General features: G+C 41.3%; 2 protein-coding genes across 3 annotated transcripts; one reads left to right on the forward strand and one right to left on the reverse strand.

Moving 5' to 3' along the window:
- Window positions 1–3367: 3367 nt before the first annotated feature.
- On the reverse strand, window positions 3368–9682 carry zbtb49 (zinc finger and BTB domain containing 49). Of its 2 annotated transcripts, none has more exons than XM_014472299.2 (8): window positions 9435–9682; window positions 8905–9076; window positions 6861–8002; window positions 6730–6776; window positions 6567–6640; window positions 5586–5668; window positions 5334–5495; window positions 3368–4573 (listed from the first exon to the last, which is right to left on the reverse strand). In XM_014472299.2, exons 2-8 carry the CDS (start codon window positions 9054–9056, stop codon window positions 3852–3854), a joined length of 2382 nt encoding a protein of 793 aa, XP_014327785.1. In that variant the 5' UTR covers window positions 9057–9076; window positions 9435–9682; the 3' UTR covers window positions 3368–3851. The 2 variants fall into 2 exon arrangements, with proteins under 2 accessions (XP_014327785.1, XP_023181212.1); XM_023325444.1 differs by lacking the exon at window positions 9435–9682 and adding an exon at window positions 9208–9291.
- A 187-nt stretch (window positions 9683–9869) lies between these two features.
- Window positions 9870–13038, forward strand: lyar (Ly1 antibody reactive). Its single transcript, XM_005808456.3, has 9 exons — window positions 9870–10117; window positions 10205–10405; window positions 10899–11013; window positions 11103–11210; window positions 11351–11431; window positions 11861–12182; window positions 12308–12358; window positions 12565–12650; window positions 12783–13038. The coding sequence occupies exons 2-9, from the start codon at window positions 10284–10286 to the stop codon at window positions 12918–12920; spliced, it is 1023 nt and encodes a 340-aa protein (XP_005808513.1). The 5' UTR covers window positions 9870–10117; window positions 10205–10283; the 3' UTR covers window positions 12921–13038.
- The last annotated feature ends 1451 nt before the right edge of the window (window positions 13039–14489 follow it).

Genomic DNA, 14489 nt, shown 5'->3' on the forward strand with positions numbered 1-14489 from the left:
TGCTCTTCCTGAGGAATTAAGCTGGTTTTCCTTAGCAGCAAAAAGCCAGCAGAACTTGTTTGACTGTCAAGTTCAGCTGGTGTTCCTAAGTACAGCAGAGAAGCATTTGCTTTTTTGCTGCTTAAACTTCTGAAAAGAGCCTCAGATCAGACCCTTTACAACCCCTCAGGTATAAGGGTTTGATACTGAAGACAATATTTGGGTGAGTCCAACACACAGACTGAAGAGCAAATTTTTATCATACCACATTTTAAAGGCAAATAGAGAAACATCTTTATTTTTGGAAATTTCGCCTGCTCGTAATTGGGTCGTCCTTCAAATTTTAAATGGCACATAAATGCTGAAGCAAGTCATTGCAGAAAGGTTGCTCGGAATGACTTTTCCCTTTTTTGCAGGAGTGAGCCAACATAGGAGCTACTCTGCTACAGACAGGTTTAGTCATCTTAAAAATAGACATGCAATCCCAAAAAAAATCCATGATTTTCAACTTTAAACAATGTGGCAATCCTGTGTTAAACAAATCGGCTGATTACTCCAACATGGAGGGCAGCATACATTTAATTCCGTAACATGTATGTTAAATTAACATAAATTGGCTATTGAAACTATCACTCTATGTGCTCCTCTTGACACTGGGGGAAAAATGGTCTAGATGAGAACCTCACCCATCTACAATCATGTCAGTGTAAAGTAGTTCAAGGTGTTTGTAAATGTTGCATTACATGTCTGCCCAAAACAATGGCAGTCTGGGTAAACTGGCCATACCATTGTTTCTCATTCCTGGCTATCTGCTACAGCCATTATTTCCCATACACTACTCCCATACAAGAAGTTAATTGTTTTGTTTAGGTTTTTGGCTTTCTGCTTGTCCACAGTCCATGAAATGTGTGTTAGGATAAAAGGTATTAGCAATGCTTAAAAAATAAATAAATAAAAATAATAATTCTGGTGATGCTATTAGCTGGTCAGATTTATAATTAAACAACTTGAAAAGGCACCTAAGGCTAAATTCTTTAGGACACATTGAAGTCCTTAACTTGTTTCGCTATATTTTTTGTATTACACTTTCTAAAACGGTTCACAAAATCTAACCCTTCATCCAGGTTTCTGATATAAACTTGAAAAATGGAGCCCAGATGGATTCTTGTGTACTTTGCCTAGTTGGGACCCAAATTGTACCCAGATTTTCCCAACATACGGCCTTTACGGGTTTATAAAATAGGGCCATGATGGAACCTGTGGATTATCCTACGATTTTTTTCAGCCCATTTCCAACCCATGTGTGCCTCACAAGAAATGTTGCCTGGGACCAAGTTAAAACTCATTCAAAATGCTGGAAAAAAAAAGAAAAAAGAAAAGGCTTCACATCATTCCTTTTTGTCCTGCAAAGGTCAACTGAGTAAAGTTATCTGGCGTTAAGGTTTTTATGCTTTTATTTTGGTAACTTTCTTGTCAACGTATCTATGGCGACAGAGACGGTTAACCGCAAAAAAACTGAAAAGGTCAGCAGCAAAACAGAAAAAGGGACAAAAAGCAACTCAGTCTCAGTCAATAAGAGAACACGGTTTGTAGCAGCGATTTAACTGTGTTTGAATAATTTGACGCGTTTATAGAAAAATCTGAAATTGCTTTATTGATGGATGTAACGAGGCGCATAATGACGGCTGGAGAAAACGATTGTGATTATTCGCTTTTGTCCAGCTCTTACGTGGGTCGACTGATCCAGATGGCTTTAATAAATCCCTTAACCACCAACTCAGACCTTCTCCAGATCGACTGGATGCTGCATGCCCTGTTTTCTGTTCGTGATCCGTTTGGACCTGTGCGTAAAGCACAAGAGGCACGAGAGGGTCAGGCAGACCGTCCAGCCTAAAGGTTCCTCCTTCCTTCCCGTCATAGTGTGGAGGACTTGATGTAAAGGATAATGAAGGAGAATGGACACTGTGATAACAGACTTATCCCACGGGTTGCCAGGCAACCAATCCAGCAGGCACGGAGCTATAACAAGGCCTGTGTTTTGTGACAATGATGGCCAATCATCGGAAAGCGTAGCAAATGATGCCTACTCTGTGCAGCGTCTACATGTCGGCGCAATGATTACTGGCGCATGGCGCTCGCTGGATGCGCTTTTCTTTTCAGACAGCTTCAGTTCACTAACGGCGTCCATGAAACCATATCAGCCGCATGAGCAATGTTCATATCTTAAGGCACATGGAGTGAGTGCACGCACATCGCATTACTTGCTACATTATTCAACATTTTGTTTATTATTATTATTATTATTTCGTTGACCTTGTGTTGAGTGATCTGCAAGAGATGCCTTCAGTTCGCCGACCAGGAGAACATCTGCCACATCTGGTACCTCTGTGGCGTTTTGTCGCCTGTAGATGTTTAGTCACAAGCTGCATCGTTTCTAGCTCCCTCTGTAGTCTTTTCAGCAGCATTACAACAACGTTACGGCAGTGGGCATTGGCTGCTGGTTCCCAATGTTAAAGGTGGTTAAGGCAGCATACGCCTTTGACAGTAGCTAGATGTATTTAACCTGTAAAGTCGTGAGCTCAAAGAAAGCCCAATGTGGACGAGTCAGTGAAAACTGTACTGCTCTGTTTTAACGCCTTTCTTCCTCACAGAGTGTGGTTTGGATCAAGGTTCTGATGAAAGACCAACTTTTGGTTTAATTGCAAAAGATCACCGCAGTTTTTAAAATGTATTATTGCGTATTATTATTGTATGCATGATCTATAGAATCCATGGAGCTAATGGGTTGGTTTGAGATTTCCATTCACTCAGAAGGAAGAGCACTATTATAACAGAAAAAAAAACATAGTTAATTATAAAAACAAGAATTGACTAAGTTTATTTTTATCGTGAATTTTTTTTTTTGATAATTCACACAGGATCAAAATTACAGGTTGAAATATATATATATCTCACCACCCAACTAATAGTTGGAGAAATGTTCCTTAGCATGTCAGAGATAGATCACAGACTCTTTGTTGCCATCAGTAAGCTAATTCTAGGTGGGTATTTGACAACCTATCTTGGTAGAACTCATTTAAATTGCTTTGTACAAAAAAAAAAAAAATAATTCCAGTGTGGTTCACCCATTTTCAATCGCGGTGTAGTCAGATTCTTTCCAGAAATGTATCCAATCCAAAGCCAGTTTTGATGCGTTCAGCATGAGATTGCCCAAAAATGCCTTGACATGCTAAAACATTAAAAGTTCACTCTACATATACAATGATCGCGAGTATGTATTGTTGGGTCTGATCAACGTGTTTCCAAGCAAGATAACCTGATGAAGGAGATTCATACAGTCACAGAGATTTTCATTTGAAATCGACGAGAAAATAGTGCAGAGAAGTGCTCTTATTAAAAACAGCTGGTTTATTGTTACCTGACCAGAATTCAATATCGCATGAAAATACATCTGTCTTGAGCAATGATTTAAAAGTGCACTGCTGCATGTGAAAGATAAACCATTTTGCTTCATTACAGGCTTTTCATGCCAATATAACAGTAATTCATTTTCTAGTAAACAATTAAAGGTTCAGTGTGGCACATCTCAGTAAATAGTGGGCGTCCCGTTGAGCAGTCATCAGCTAAACATCTGCCGTTTCATCATTCAGACTGAGCTGTTACCACAGGAACAACACCCATGTATTTAAAGAGCTCTCAGAAGTTTAGGATTTTTTTTGGGTTTGTTTCTCAGTTCATTGACTTGTAGTAGCTCTGATGGAAATTTTCTCTGAGATGAGAGCAACTGTTCACATGATGAAGTCAACCTTAAAGAACGGAGCAACTTGTAAGTGTGGCTAAGCTGCTCCTGTGCTGAAGCACGACGCAACAGTTTACTGCTCCATGTCGTTATCGTTCTCATTCTGCAGCGTCTTCATCGCCAGGCCCCACAGAGTCACACTGGAGATAAACTGGCCTTCGCTCGACCTGTGGGGCCTGCCGGACCCCGTGAAGGAACCGCAGGGATTGTCCGACGGAGCCAGGTAGGGTCTGCCAGCGGGGTCTCTGTCCAGACACGTGTTGCCGTTCTCCACGTACGGACCGTACACGGCTTCCTGAGTGGGTTTGTTCAGCTTCAGGCGGTCGGCGGGCAGCAGAGCGACGCTTCTCTCCTGGTGGCCAGATGAAAGGAGGTGATGGGGAACCAGGGAGCGCAGCTCTGGAAGGGAGGTCAGTGCGGGGTTAAGGTGCATGCTGGGTCCTGGAGTCTCTATGGGTTGTATTGCTTGTGTGGGCGGAGGACTGCACGATGAGGGTTTCCCTAAATCTGTGTCAGGCACGACGGCAGAAAACTGCCGGTCGGTTGCAGCAGCTGATGGTTTACCCCGGCGGAGTGATTTAGTAAACGAGGCCGATCCATTCGAATTTTGAGTCTGCTCAGAGCTGGCTGCGGTCGGGCTGGGGACAGACGGCCCCTTGCAGTGCATGTTGCTGTGCCTCCTCAGCATGGCGGAGCGGGTGAAGCTCTTTCCGCAGGTGTTGCAGACGTAAGGCTTCTCACCAGTGTGTGATCGTATGTGACGCTGAAGGTCTCCTGAGTCAATGAAGCGCTTTCCTGGATGAAGGAAAACACCGTAGATATAAAAGACCGCTTGGATTTCACATTAAGCCGCTAGTTTTAGTGGGATTCGTCATCCCGGGGGAGCTGAAGTTCGATAAAACGGACAAACGGAGAGAGAAAGGAAGAACTTCAATGGTTGCAGTGAGAAGTAAAAACCGTTTCTATCCAACAGAACTAAATACACTGTCTGCAATCAGTTTGAAAACTGAACTTTCATCTCTACCACCTTAACCGCTTTTTAAGTCTACTTATGAACACATTTTTAGCTTATTACTTTATTTAAACTAAAGGGAATCTAGTCTGACTTCTGCAGCTGGGTTTTCATAAGAGAAAAGTAACATTTTCAAGGTATATAATTAGACTAGTAGACATGTATGAATACTTTTCAATTCTTTGAAATGACATGTAGGATCTCTGTTCCTACATCCTGTCTGGATAAATGGATGGGTTTGTGGTTGCGTGTTTATTGCATTACAAAGATATGAACGAGAAACAAATTGCAGGCAGCGAACGTTATCGTTTGAAGCTCCTCCTGACTGATTTATTTATCATATTTATCATGACCACTAAGAGAAACAACCCACATAGACTTTACGTAATGATCATATAGTGACAGGTAACAAAAACTAATTATTATATGCTCTACAAATATGCATTCGGTTACTCAGACACAAAGGAAATTCATGCAATTGTGAAAAAAGGCCAGAAAACAACCACTCCGTATCTAATCTCTTGGTAAAAGGTCATTCCTTACCACAAGTGGCACAGATGTGGGATTTTTCTCCAGTATGGCGGGCCTTGTGCTTCAGCAGCTTCCTGTGTGTGTTGAAGGACTTTCCACATTGATCGCAGGTGAATGTCCTGTCTGCTGCATGAGTCCTCTTGTGCTCCTTGAGATTACTCAAATTGGTGAATCCTAAGCAAGAGACACAAGTTCAGTTCAGCCTGCGAAGAAACATGCGAGCGACAAAAACGTGTTTGTTTACGCCGAGAGACGTAACGTTACCTCTGCCGCATATGTCGCACAGATGCGGCTTCTCTCCCGTGTGAACCACTTTGTGACGCTGGACGTCCCCCGATGCAGTAAAGCTGGCAAACAACGATTTGGGCTAACATTAAAATCTGTTATTTAGCTTAAAGCTGCGTACGATCCCAAACTGTACACCAATTTGTACAGACGGACGCATTTGACAGCACCCATCTTTTAGACGTGCAGAATTTTGTTTTTCTTGCAGTGGCTTCATCTCACTATAAAAATTGTATAAAAATTTAATTTGAGCACATTTAGTTAGTGAGGAAAAGTACAATATTAAGTATTAGTTATTTACCATGCTTACTATGCACAGTGGGAAAAAAATATGGATCAGAAGGAAATTCATCTCTGTCACGTCATTTTTTTTATACCCCCAAGAAGCACAAAGTCATGGATTGCCAATCCCCAGAAAATGTGATCAACATTAAAAAATATAAATAAATAATACTTTAGGTGCACATATTTTAAAGGGTTTGTTAGTGGTCCCAACATTTGAGCTACTGGGTATTAAAAAAAAAAGAAGTAATTCTCAAAATTGAATTTTTTTTTGGAAAAAATTAAAGGTTGGATTTTTAAAAAAATGATATTTTGCTATTGTGATTAAAAAAATTACTGCTACATAAATCTACCTGGGGTGCCAAGAAATCTTTCAGTGACAGGTGTCACTGCGTTTTGATAGTATGCCAATCATTATTGCATAGCCATAAATTCCAAATTCAGGAGCTATATATATATGTGTGTGCTCTAAAAACATTTATTGTGCCCAACTCTGGACATTATGAAACCCCCCCCCAAAAAACAAGAAAACAAAGAAAGCCAAGTGAAATCTAATATAAATAAAAAACTCAATTGTTATTTTTGGGACCATGGCCCCATTTCGGCTTCTAAAATCGACACATTGAAGTTAAAAGGAGAATTATTAAATGAGCTGATCTAGAAACTAACTTGTACTACCTTTTACCACACAGCTCGCATATGTACGGCTTCTCTCCGGAATGTCGCCGCAAATGGGTCTGCAGGTTGCCTGCCTGTAAGATAAAATCCCCTCGGTGTCTCTTTACGACCCAACTATTTAAGAACAAAGGTGAAATATGAGACTATGTGGCGGGGAGGATACCTGAGAAAAGTTCTTGCCGCAGACGTTGCACTGGAACGGCTTCTCACCTGGAAGCAGAAAATTCCAGTTTGTGTCTGAAACAGTCCGATGAATTGTTAAAGATGAAGTACGTTAGTGCAGACATGTAATACCGGTGTGAGAGCGCTTGTGCAGCTCCAGGTTGCTCGGATGTTTGAAGATCTTCCCACACAACTGGCAGCAGTACTGCTTGTGCCCCGCTTGGTGAGGAGGCTCCGACTGAGGCTTCAGATTTTGCTCCTCTTTGTTTCCAGGTGGGGGACTAGGAAGCTGCGTGTCTGCTGCCCCAGAACACTCCTCTCTTCCTAAAGGGCTGCTGCCGATGGGAGCCTCTGGAGCTTCATCCGGAGCTTCATCCGGAGCCTCAGCGTGGGCAACGGGCCCCCCTTGAAGGCTCTCTTTGGGACAGCTGAGGACGGGCTCGGCGACCGACTCGGCGCACATCTCCTCTAAGGCTTTCTGAGACCGGAGGTAATTGTATTTCTTCAGGTAAACGGTCTTCTTGGGACGCACGGGCTTGTTGATTGGGGAGTCGGTCGGGTCGCAGGCGGGGGTGTTTAAATTATTCAAAGGGGTCAAAGAAGAGACGCCGTTTTTTTCTGCTGTTACAGATGTGCAAGGAGGGCTGGGCTGGACCGTGTTTCCTAAAATCACAGGAGCGCTATTGCCACCCTGACTCATTCCGAGCTGACATTGCTGCTCTTCCACCAATACCAGAGGCCCTTGATTTGAGGATGCGCTGTTTGTCTGAATTGCACTTTGTTTGAAGTACTGCTTACTGTAGAAATTACGGAGTTTGTAACCGTGAATGAGCTGCTTTTCTGCAGGCGCCTGGGAGCCGCTCTGTACGTCACACGTCGAGCTGCTGTGAGACCCCGTCCCCGGCATCCTCCTTGTGTGATCCATGTCACCGTAATAGCCCGACCTCTGGGGGTCAGGCGGGCAGTGGAGGTCAACATCATGTGGCAGGTTACTCCCCAAAAGGCAGTCGTGCTCTGAGCTCAGCATGCCTGGGAGGGCAAACGAAGGCATCTCTACGGGAGGCGGGCAGGGTTTGAGGAAAGCGTTGCACATGCTCTGCACATTCGGGACCTGCAGACTCTGAGCAATGTCCAGGAGAGCTTGCACGTTGTCCTGATTAATGTCGATATGGGAGGTGTACATGTAGTCCAGCATTTGGCCGATGCCGCCGACATCCTGGGTCACCAGGTTGAACACGTCGTTCTTCTGACTGGGAGAGTTTTGGAACAAAGACCTGAAAAGATCAATCCAGAGCTCAATAACATGTACAGGATTATCTCAGGAAATTAGAATACCATCGAACTGTTATTATTGCTGTAATTTCATTGAAATGTGATATATATTAATATATTTTATTTTGGTTGATTATGGCTTTGAGATATTGACAACCAAACTTTCCCAAAAAATTTTTAATTTGAAGACCAATAAAAAAAGAATTCTTACAAAATCAAAAAATGATTCAGTCCCTTGTAAACTTACCTTCGTTGAGCCTAGAAGTTTAATTCGGCTAGAAAATGCAACAGATATCTCAACATACTAAATCGACGTAAATGGTTAATTTTTGGGGGGCGAGGGATTTCTCTGTTTCTATTTATATTTTAATAAAGAATGAAAAAGGCAAAAGTTATTGAAGAATATTCTCAACAATCAATGGAAAAAAAAAACAACCTTTGTACGTACAACAACCAAACCCTTTTTGTAATTGTTGACCATCTTTTTGTCTGTTTCTATTGGTATTGCGATGATTTATTTTCAGTGATGAGCTCTCCGGTTGGAAGGCCTCTTTGCCGTCACCCTAATCTTTTGTTCACTTTACAGCTTCTCTATTACATTGAAGAAATGTAGGCAGTGTGTAGAGGTTGTGAAATCTAATTGTACACGTTTTCTTAGCTATAATTATATATAAATGAACAATAATAAACATTTAAAATAACTCTTGTATTAAAAAAAAAAATCTTACCATGATTCTATATCATGTCTGAATTTCAAGTTAAATGGAATTACTAAAATAAATGAACTTTTTGATGATTTGGTTTAGTTGCACCTGTACTCAATTGGTTGTTTTTTTTTTTTTTAAACATCTCACTGAAATTGAACAAAATAAATAACTTTGAATAAATAATGACATCAAGGCACCTGAAATAGGAACTGAAAGCAGCCAGGACATTTTTGTGGGCCTTGAAGCAGACACCTTTCACCACCAGCATGCAGTCACAGAGAAGCCCTTGAATCCTCTGCTCCTGGAGCTGCTGGAGGAGATAGGAGCTGTGGCCGGACAGGGTGTCCATGGTCAAACCAGCTGCTGCAACTACTCCACAAAAACAAAACACAAGAGTCACGAGTCAAGAACAACTGCTGGATAAACAGACCTCTTCTTGTGCATCTCAGGCTGACTGGTAACCCAACAGCACTTTCAGAAATCATAATGCATATCTATACCGTTCAACAACAGCGCGGAATACGGAGTCTGAGCTACGAGACCACCCATGCAAAAATTGGACGGAACAGTCGAGGCGGCGTCGAGGCCACAGAAGGTGACGTAAACCTACATCGCGCAACACTTTGCGAAAACGTAGAGATTCAACAAAGAGATATTCCCCATTGTCAATCGTTCGGTTAAAAGCAGATCTTAAATTAGTCCAAATTGCAAGACAAATATTCCCCACCTTTTATTGGGATGATCGGTCACTTTACCACAGCATAAACACTACGTCACTTCCTGGTACATCACGCATTTTGAACTATCGAAACATGGCTCAAACAGTGGCAGTTTTCTTACAAAACTTGAAAATTGTACGCTTAAACGTTAACCGTGGAGCATGTTTTAAAAACCTTCATAAAACTACGGAAGATTTTTCCAGTCACAGGCCCAAACGCTATAGATGCTTTCCTTGCCCCTTAGAAACGATACGTCAGCTCTTCTGCCATATTGCGTGTGGCACGTCCCATCGCTCGAGTGCGGAAGTAGCATTGGAAACAGTTTTCCAAATAAAATAATTCAAAAGTTTACATTCAGGTAAAGAATAAAAGGGGGCAATTGATAAAAAAGAAGAAAAAGAAATTGAAGGTGTTCCGATTCTTGGCACTGTTGAACTAAAGCCACTCACAACATGGCGGCAGCATTGACGGACGACTCTCCAGTGTCTAGTCTAGTTGAGCCAGGAACTCTGTTTTTCTGAGATGCGTTTGACGTCGGAACGCCAACCTTGTAGTTCTTAAGTCCGGACAATGTCACGTGTGTTTTGAAAAAGTTGATTCGAAAGGAACGTGTGCTTCGCATGGTTTTCACTGAAGCTTAAGCCGAAGGTTTACTGATATCCGTCGCTACGTGCAGCCGTTGTTTTTAACGGTAAACGACGTTAGCTTAACCGAGCAAACGGCCAGCCTGGTCCTATTTAAGCGTGTAAGTTTAATCGGTTTTGGTTGGTTTTACCAGGGCGCTATTAATTTGTCCCGCATGTTGGCTGCCTGAGAAGAGTCCACGGTAAAGAAGACACGAAGAGAAGCGTATCATTATGGTGTTCTTCACCTGCAACGCATGTGGCGAATCCTTGAAAAAAGCCCAAGTCGACAAACATGTAATGAAGTGCCGTGGGTGCCAAGTTCTGTCCTGTATCGACTGCGGAAAAGACTTTTGGTAATAACTGTTTTCTTTTACCAGCTGGGTTTTTTTTTTTATAGATGCAGTATTGTCAAAATGTGCTTCATTTTAAACAAGTCCAATGACACTGGCCATATGCTTCATGTCATTATCATGGAGGAACCTCTCCCACATCCCAAACCAGATCCTATCCAGGATTGCCCTCCATTTAGCTCATCTTCCCATCAACTCTAACCAGCTTCTGTGTCCCCACTAAAAAAAAACCCAAAACACAATATTAAGTATAATGCTGCCAATTCAATGTTCTTGATATTTACACAATTTTGTGTCAGAGCACCTTATTCCTTTCATGTTTTGTGGCGAGTCGTGCAATTCTAACACATAAAATCATAGTAAAATACATTATAATTAGTGGCTGGAACACGACATTGCAGAATGTGAAAAGAATTCCAGGTGTTTTGAAACGTTTTTTTGCAAGGCACTTCACCACATTTAAGATGGTGTCTCATCTTGGTCGTGTCACACGTAGGGGCGAGGACTACAAAAACCACACTAAATGTATCAGCGAGGATCAGAAATACGGTGGAAAAGGTTACGAGGCCAAGGCGAATAAAGGAGATGTGAAACAGAAGCAGTGGTTACAGGTGAGCAGCCCTCATTGAACATTAGCATATGCGTGAGTAAGGAGGGTTGCTTCTCTTAATGCTCGTCTTGTTGTACTTTTGTCATGCAGAGAATCAATGAAGCCATGAACAAACCCGGGGTCAGCGCTAAGCTGAGGGATGTGCTCTACCAAGTTAGCGGTTATGAAAACGTGCCGAGGAAAAAGGCAAAGTTTCAGGTTGGTATTACGTACAACATTAAAAGCTTTCATTTCGTTTAAAGTGCTTTAAATGACGGAGGAAAGCTATGGGTGAGTGAATGCCTTGTGACCACATGATCAGTGATAAATTTATTTTTTTTCTCTCTCTCTCTCTTCAGAACTGGATAAGAAGCAGTTTAAAAATATCAAACACTGGGCTACAGGAGGAGGTGTGGGAAATAATTGCTGCTGCAGACAGTGTAAGTTATTTTAGCTTGTTTTATCAAGATAACCTTCATGCGCTTGGACGTCCCACATTTTTTTGTGCTTTGGACCTTTTGATCAGTTAGAAGCAAACATGTCTTTTTTGTATAAAAGATGTCTGAAGCCTTAGATTTCAGTATATTTATTAGTTGTATTTAAATGTTCTGATAAGGACCTATAAAAGCACTTTATTGCTTTACTTAATGTGTTAATGTTACACTTAATGTGTTAATGTTACTTGAGCTCTAGTGTTGCTGGTATTGATATTTTGATAATTATATGTTACAACGAGAAATGAAGCCTTGCGCTCTGTAGCGCTGGCCTTTTATATGCACACCTAGATTAATTTATATGTCTGCTTGTTTAATAATGGATGTAAAAAAATGTTTAAAAATGTACTTAATTTTTTATCACCCATCTATAAGTCTCCTCCGGCCACACAAATGACCAAAGAACCTGCCGACATGGAGGCTGACATCCGAGTGGACACCAACGGAGCTGAGCACCAAGAAGACCAGTCGAACACTGAGGAGGAGAAGAAGAAGAAGAAGCTGAACAAACGGGAGCGCAAAGAGGCCCGTCAGCAAAAGAATGGAAAAGCTCCCAAGAGAGATGAAAAAAGAACTGCAGAAGAACCAGAGAAAGGCCAGGCAGGCAAACAGAAAAAGAAGGATAGCAAGAGAAAACACAAAGGAGATGAAGACCAGACTGAGAACGGCGTTGAAGAAGTTTCCAAGAAAATAAAGAGTAAATAACATTTTATTCCTTTAAATTTAAATGGTCTGCTCTCAAAGCATGCATGTCATAATTATGTTAAGTTGTTTGTATGTATATTTACTTCAGATTTTATATTAAATATTGTTCTTTTGCAGTTGATGACGCTGCAGAGTCAGAGGAAACTGAAGATCAAGCCATGTCTCAGGGTAACACGGCCTTAGATTCACTTAAAGTTCTGGCACATTTTGGCATCACACTTCAATGAATATGTGTGTGGCTTATTAATTACGTCGCCAAAGAAATAAGAAAATATTTTGTATTAAGATTCCAGCAGAGGTCAGTGTCGGCTCTTTGTTTTCCCCGAGGAAATGACCCTCACCACACCTAACTATGTTTCCGATCACCCACACAGGCAAATTCAACTGGAAGGGAAACATCAAGGCAGTGCTGAGAGAGTCACCTGACCAGGAGCTGTCAGTGAAAAGACTCAGAAAGAAGGTGAGAAAGAAAGCTGTCTGCATGGCACACGTATTCAACTTGACATCTGTCCTCTACCCTGAATGTGGCCATCTTTAAATACAAATCATAACTTAACATTGGGTAAGGAGTCTATTTTTCTGTCCTTTGCAGGTTTTGGCAGCCTACTACTCTTTCGCTGGTGACAGAAATTTCAAAACGGAAGATGAGCTGTTGGCACTTTTCAACAAAAAGGTCACCAAAAACCCCAAGTTTAGAGTTTTAAAAGACAGAGTGAAGCTTTTGAAGTAGACTCCTCCTTTAACAGCATGTTCTCCATGGATTTAAATGAACGTTATTATCGCTGTTCTCCTTGGTGGCTTTTTATACGAATGAACAATTTCGAAGATTAAATGGTTTTACGCAGTGAGCCTGGTCGTTGTAATCAATACACGCACGCTTGGAACACGCCAGTTCAGTTTAATGTATAAAATGACAGTTGCAACGGAAGGCTGCTAATGGCACCTTATCTGTGGGATTGGATGTTGCCGTGGGGAAGGGGGACAGGGTTAGAGACGCAGGGAGAGGTGCGCCTGAGCTGAATCCGACTCTCACATGGGACGAAGCTAATGCACATTCCTCCGCACTGCGAACGGGGTTCACTTGGCCGGAGACACAGAAGCTCCATAGAAGCAAGACGCCTGGTGTCAGCCTCAGGTGAAGTTTTAATGCTTTCTGATTTTCCACGACTAGAATAAGCAGAAAAAGAAGGACACACACACTTACAGAGAATGAGTAAACCTGCCCAGCTTTATGAAGCTCCTCTAATCCCAGAAGGTTTAACACTGACGCTCATTCATCACGCTACTTACCTGTAACACTATATGGCATACTCTGGGTTTTACTTGAGCTGTTACTCAAGTTTGCTAGTATTAAAATTGTTTTCTCATTCAGCCTGCGTCAGTTGGATTTAAGTCTTGTATTTTGATCCAGACCACACAGGATACTGAATTAATCACATCTATGCTGTTTTGAAGGCATGGGGTTGTTTTAAAAACAACCCCATGCCTTCAGTTTAAATATCTTCTCATAAAACTCCAGGAACTTGTCATAAGTTGCTAGGGTCAGAAGGTCCTAGCAATCTAATGATGAGCACTATTCTAGTTGTTGATCAACTAGAATAATGTTCTTGTTATAAGATTAACTACCTGACCACAAAGGTGGTCAGTTATAACTGTTTTTCAGCTAAAATAAAACTGAACCAGAAAGTACTCGCTATTTATCAGTGTGTACGCTTTAATTTCTCCCTTCAGAGAGTTCAGAAGTAGGACAACCGTGTCAGATTCTTGCTCTATGTAAAGGTATACAGTGAACTTAAGATGAGGTGTGGCACATAGCCAGCTACTATGTATTCTGTAAAGTTAATTACTGAAGGAAGGAAAATAACATAAAAAAAAAAAATCTTAATTTTCTGTTTGACACAAGATAGTCAGATAGGCTGATTCTTTATAGATAAGATGCACGGTAGCCTTTGTTTACATGCTGCAGAGAACATATAAAGTAAACCTTTTTCTTGGAAAAAAATGATCCTGCATGAAATTAATCACATCTTTGGTCTTTGTTGTTAAAAATAGCTCAAGTTCAGTCGATTGGATAGTTATGGCAAGTTAAGAGAGACTTCTGGTGTATCCCATCAGTTGAAAGGTGGTCAAGTTAATTTTCTTTAGAAAGCTAAGTTGTAATTATGAAATGCAAAGTTCAAATTTTGTTGCATCTCAGAATTATGAGATGCTAAATTATAAGGTATCAAAGACAAAAAAAATAGAAGCTAGCTTACTAAAATCTGTACTTTATCTTAGAAAATGAATGATTGTCACACTT

The sequence above is a fragment of the Xiphophorus maculatus genome, chromosome 20, assembly GCF_002775205.1.
Source record: "Xiphophorus maculatus strain JP 163 A chromosome 20, X_maculatus-5.0-male, whole genome shotgun sequence".
NCBI lineage: Eukaryota > Metazoa > Chordata > Actinopteri > Cyprinodontiformes > Poeciliidae > Xiphophorus > Xiphophorus maculatus.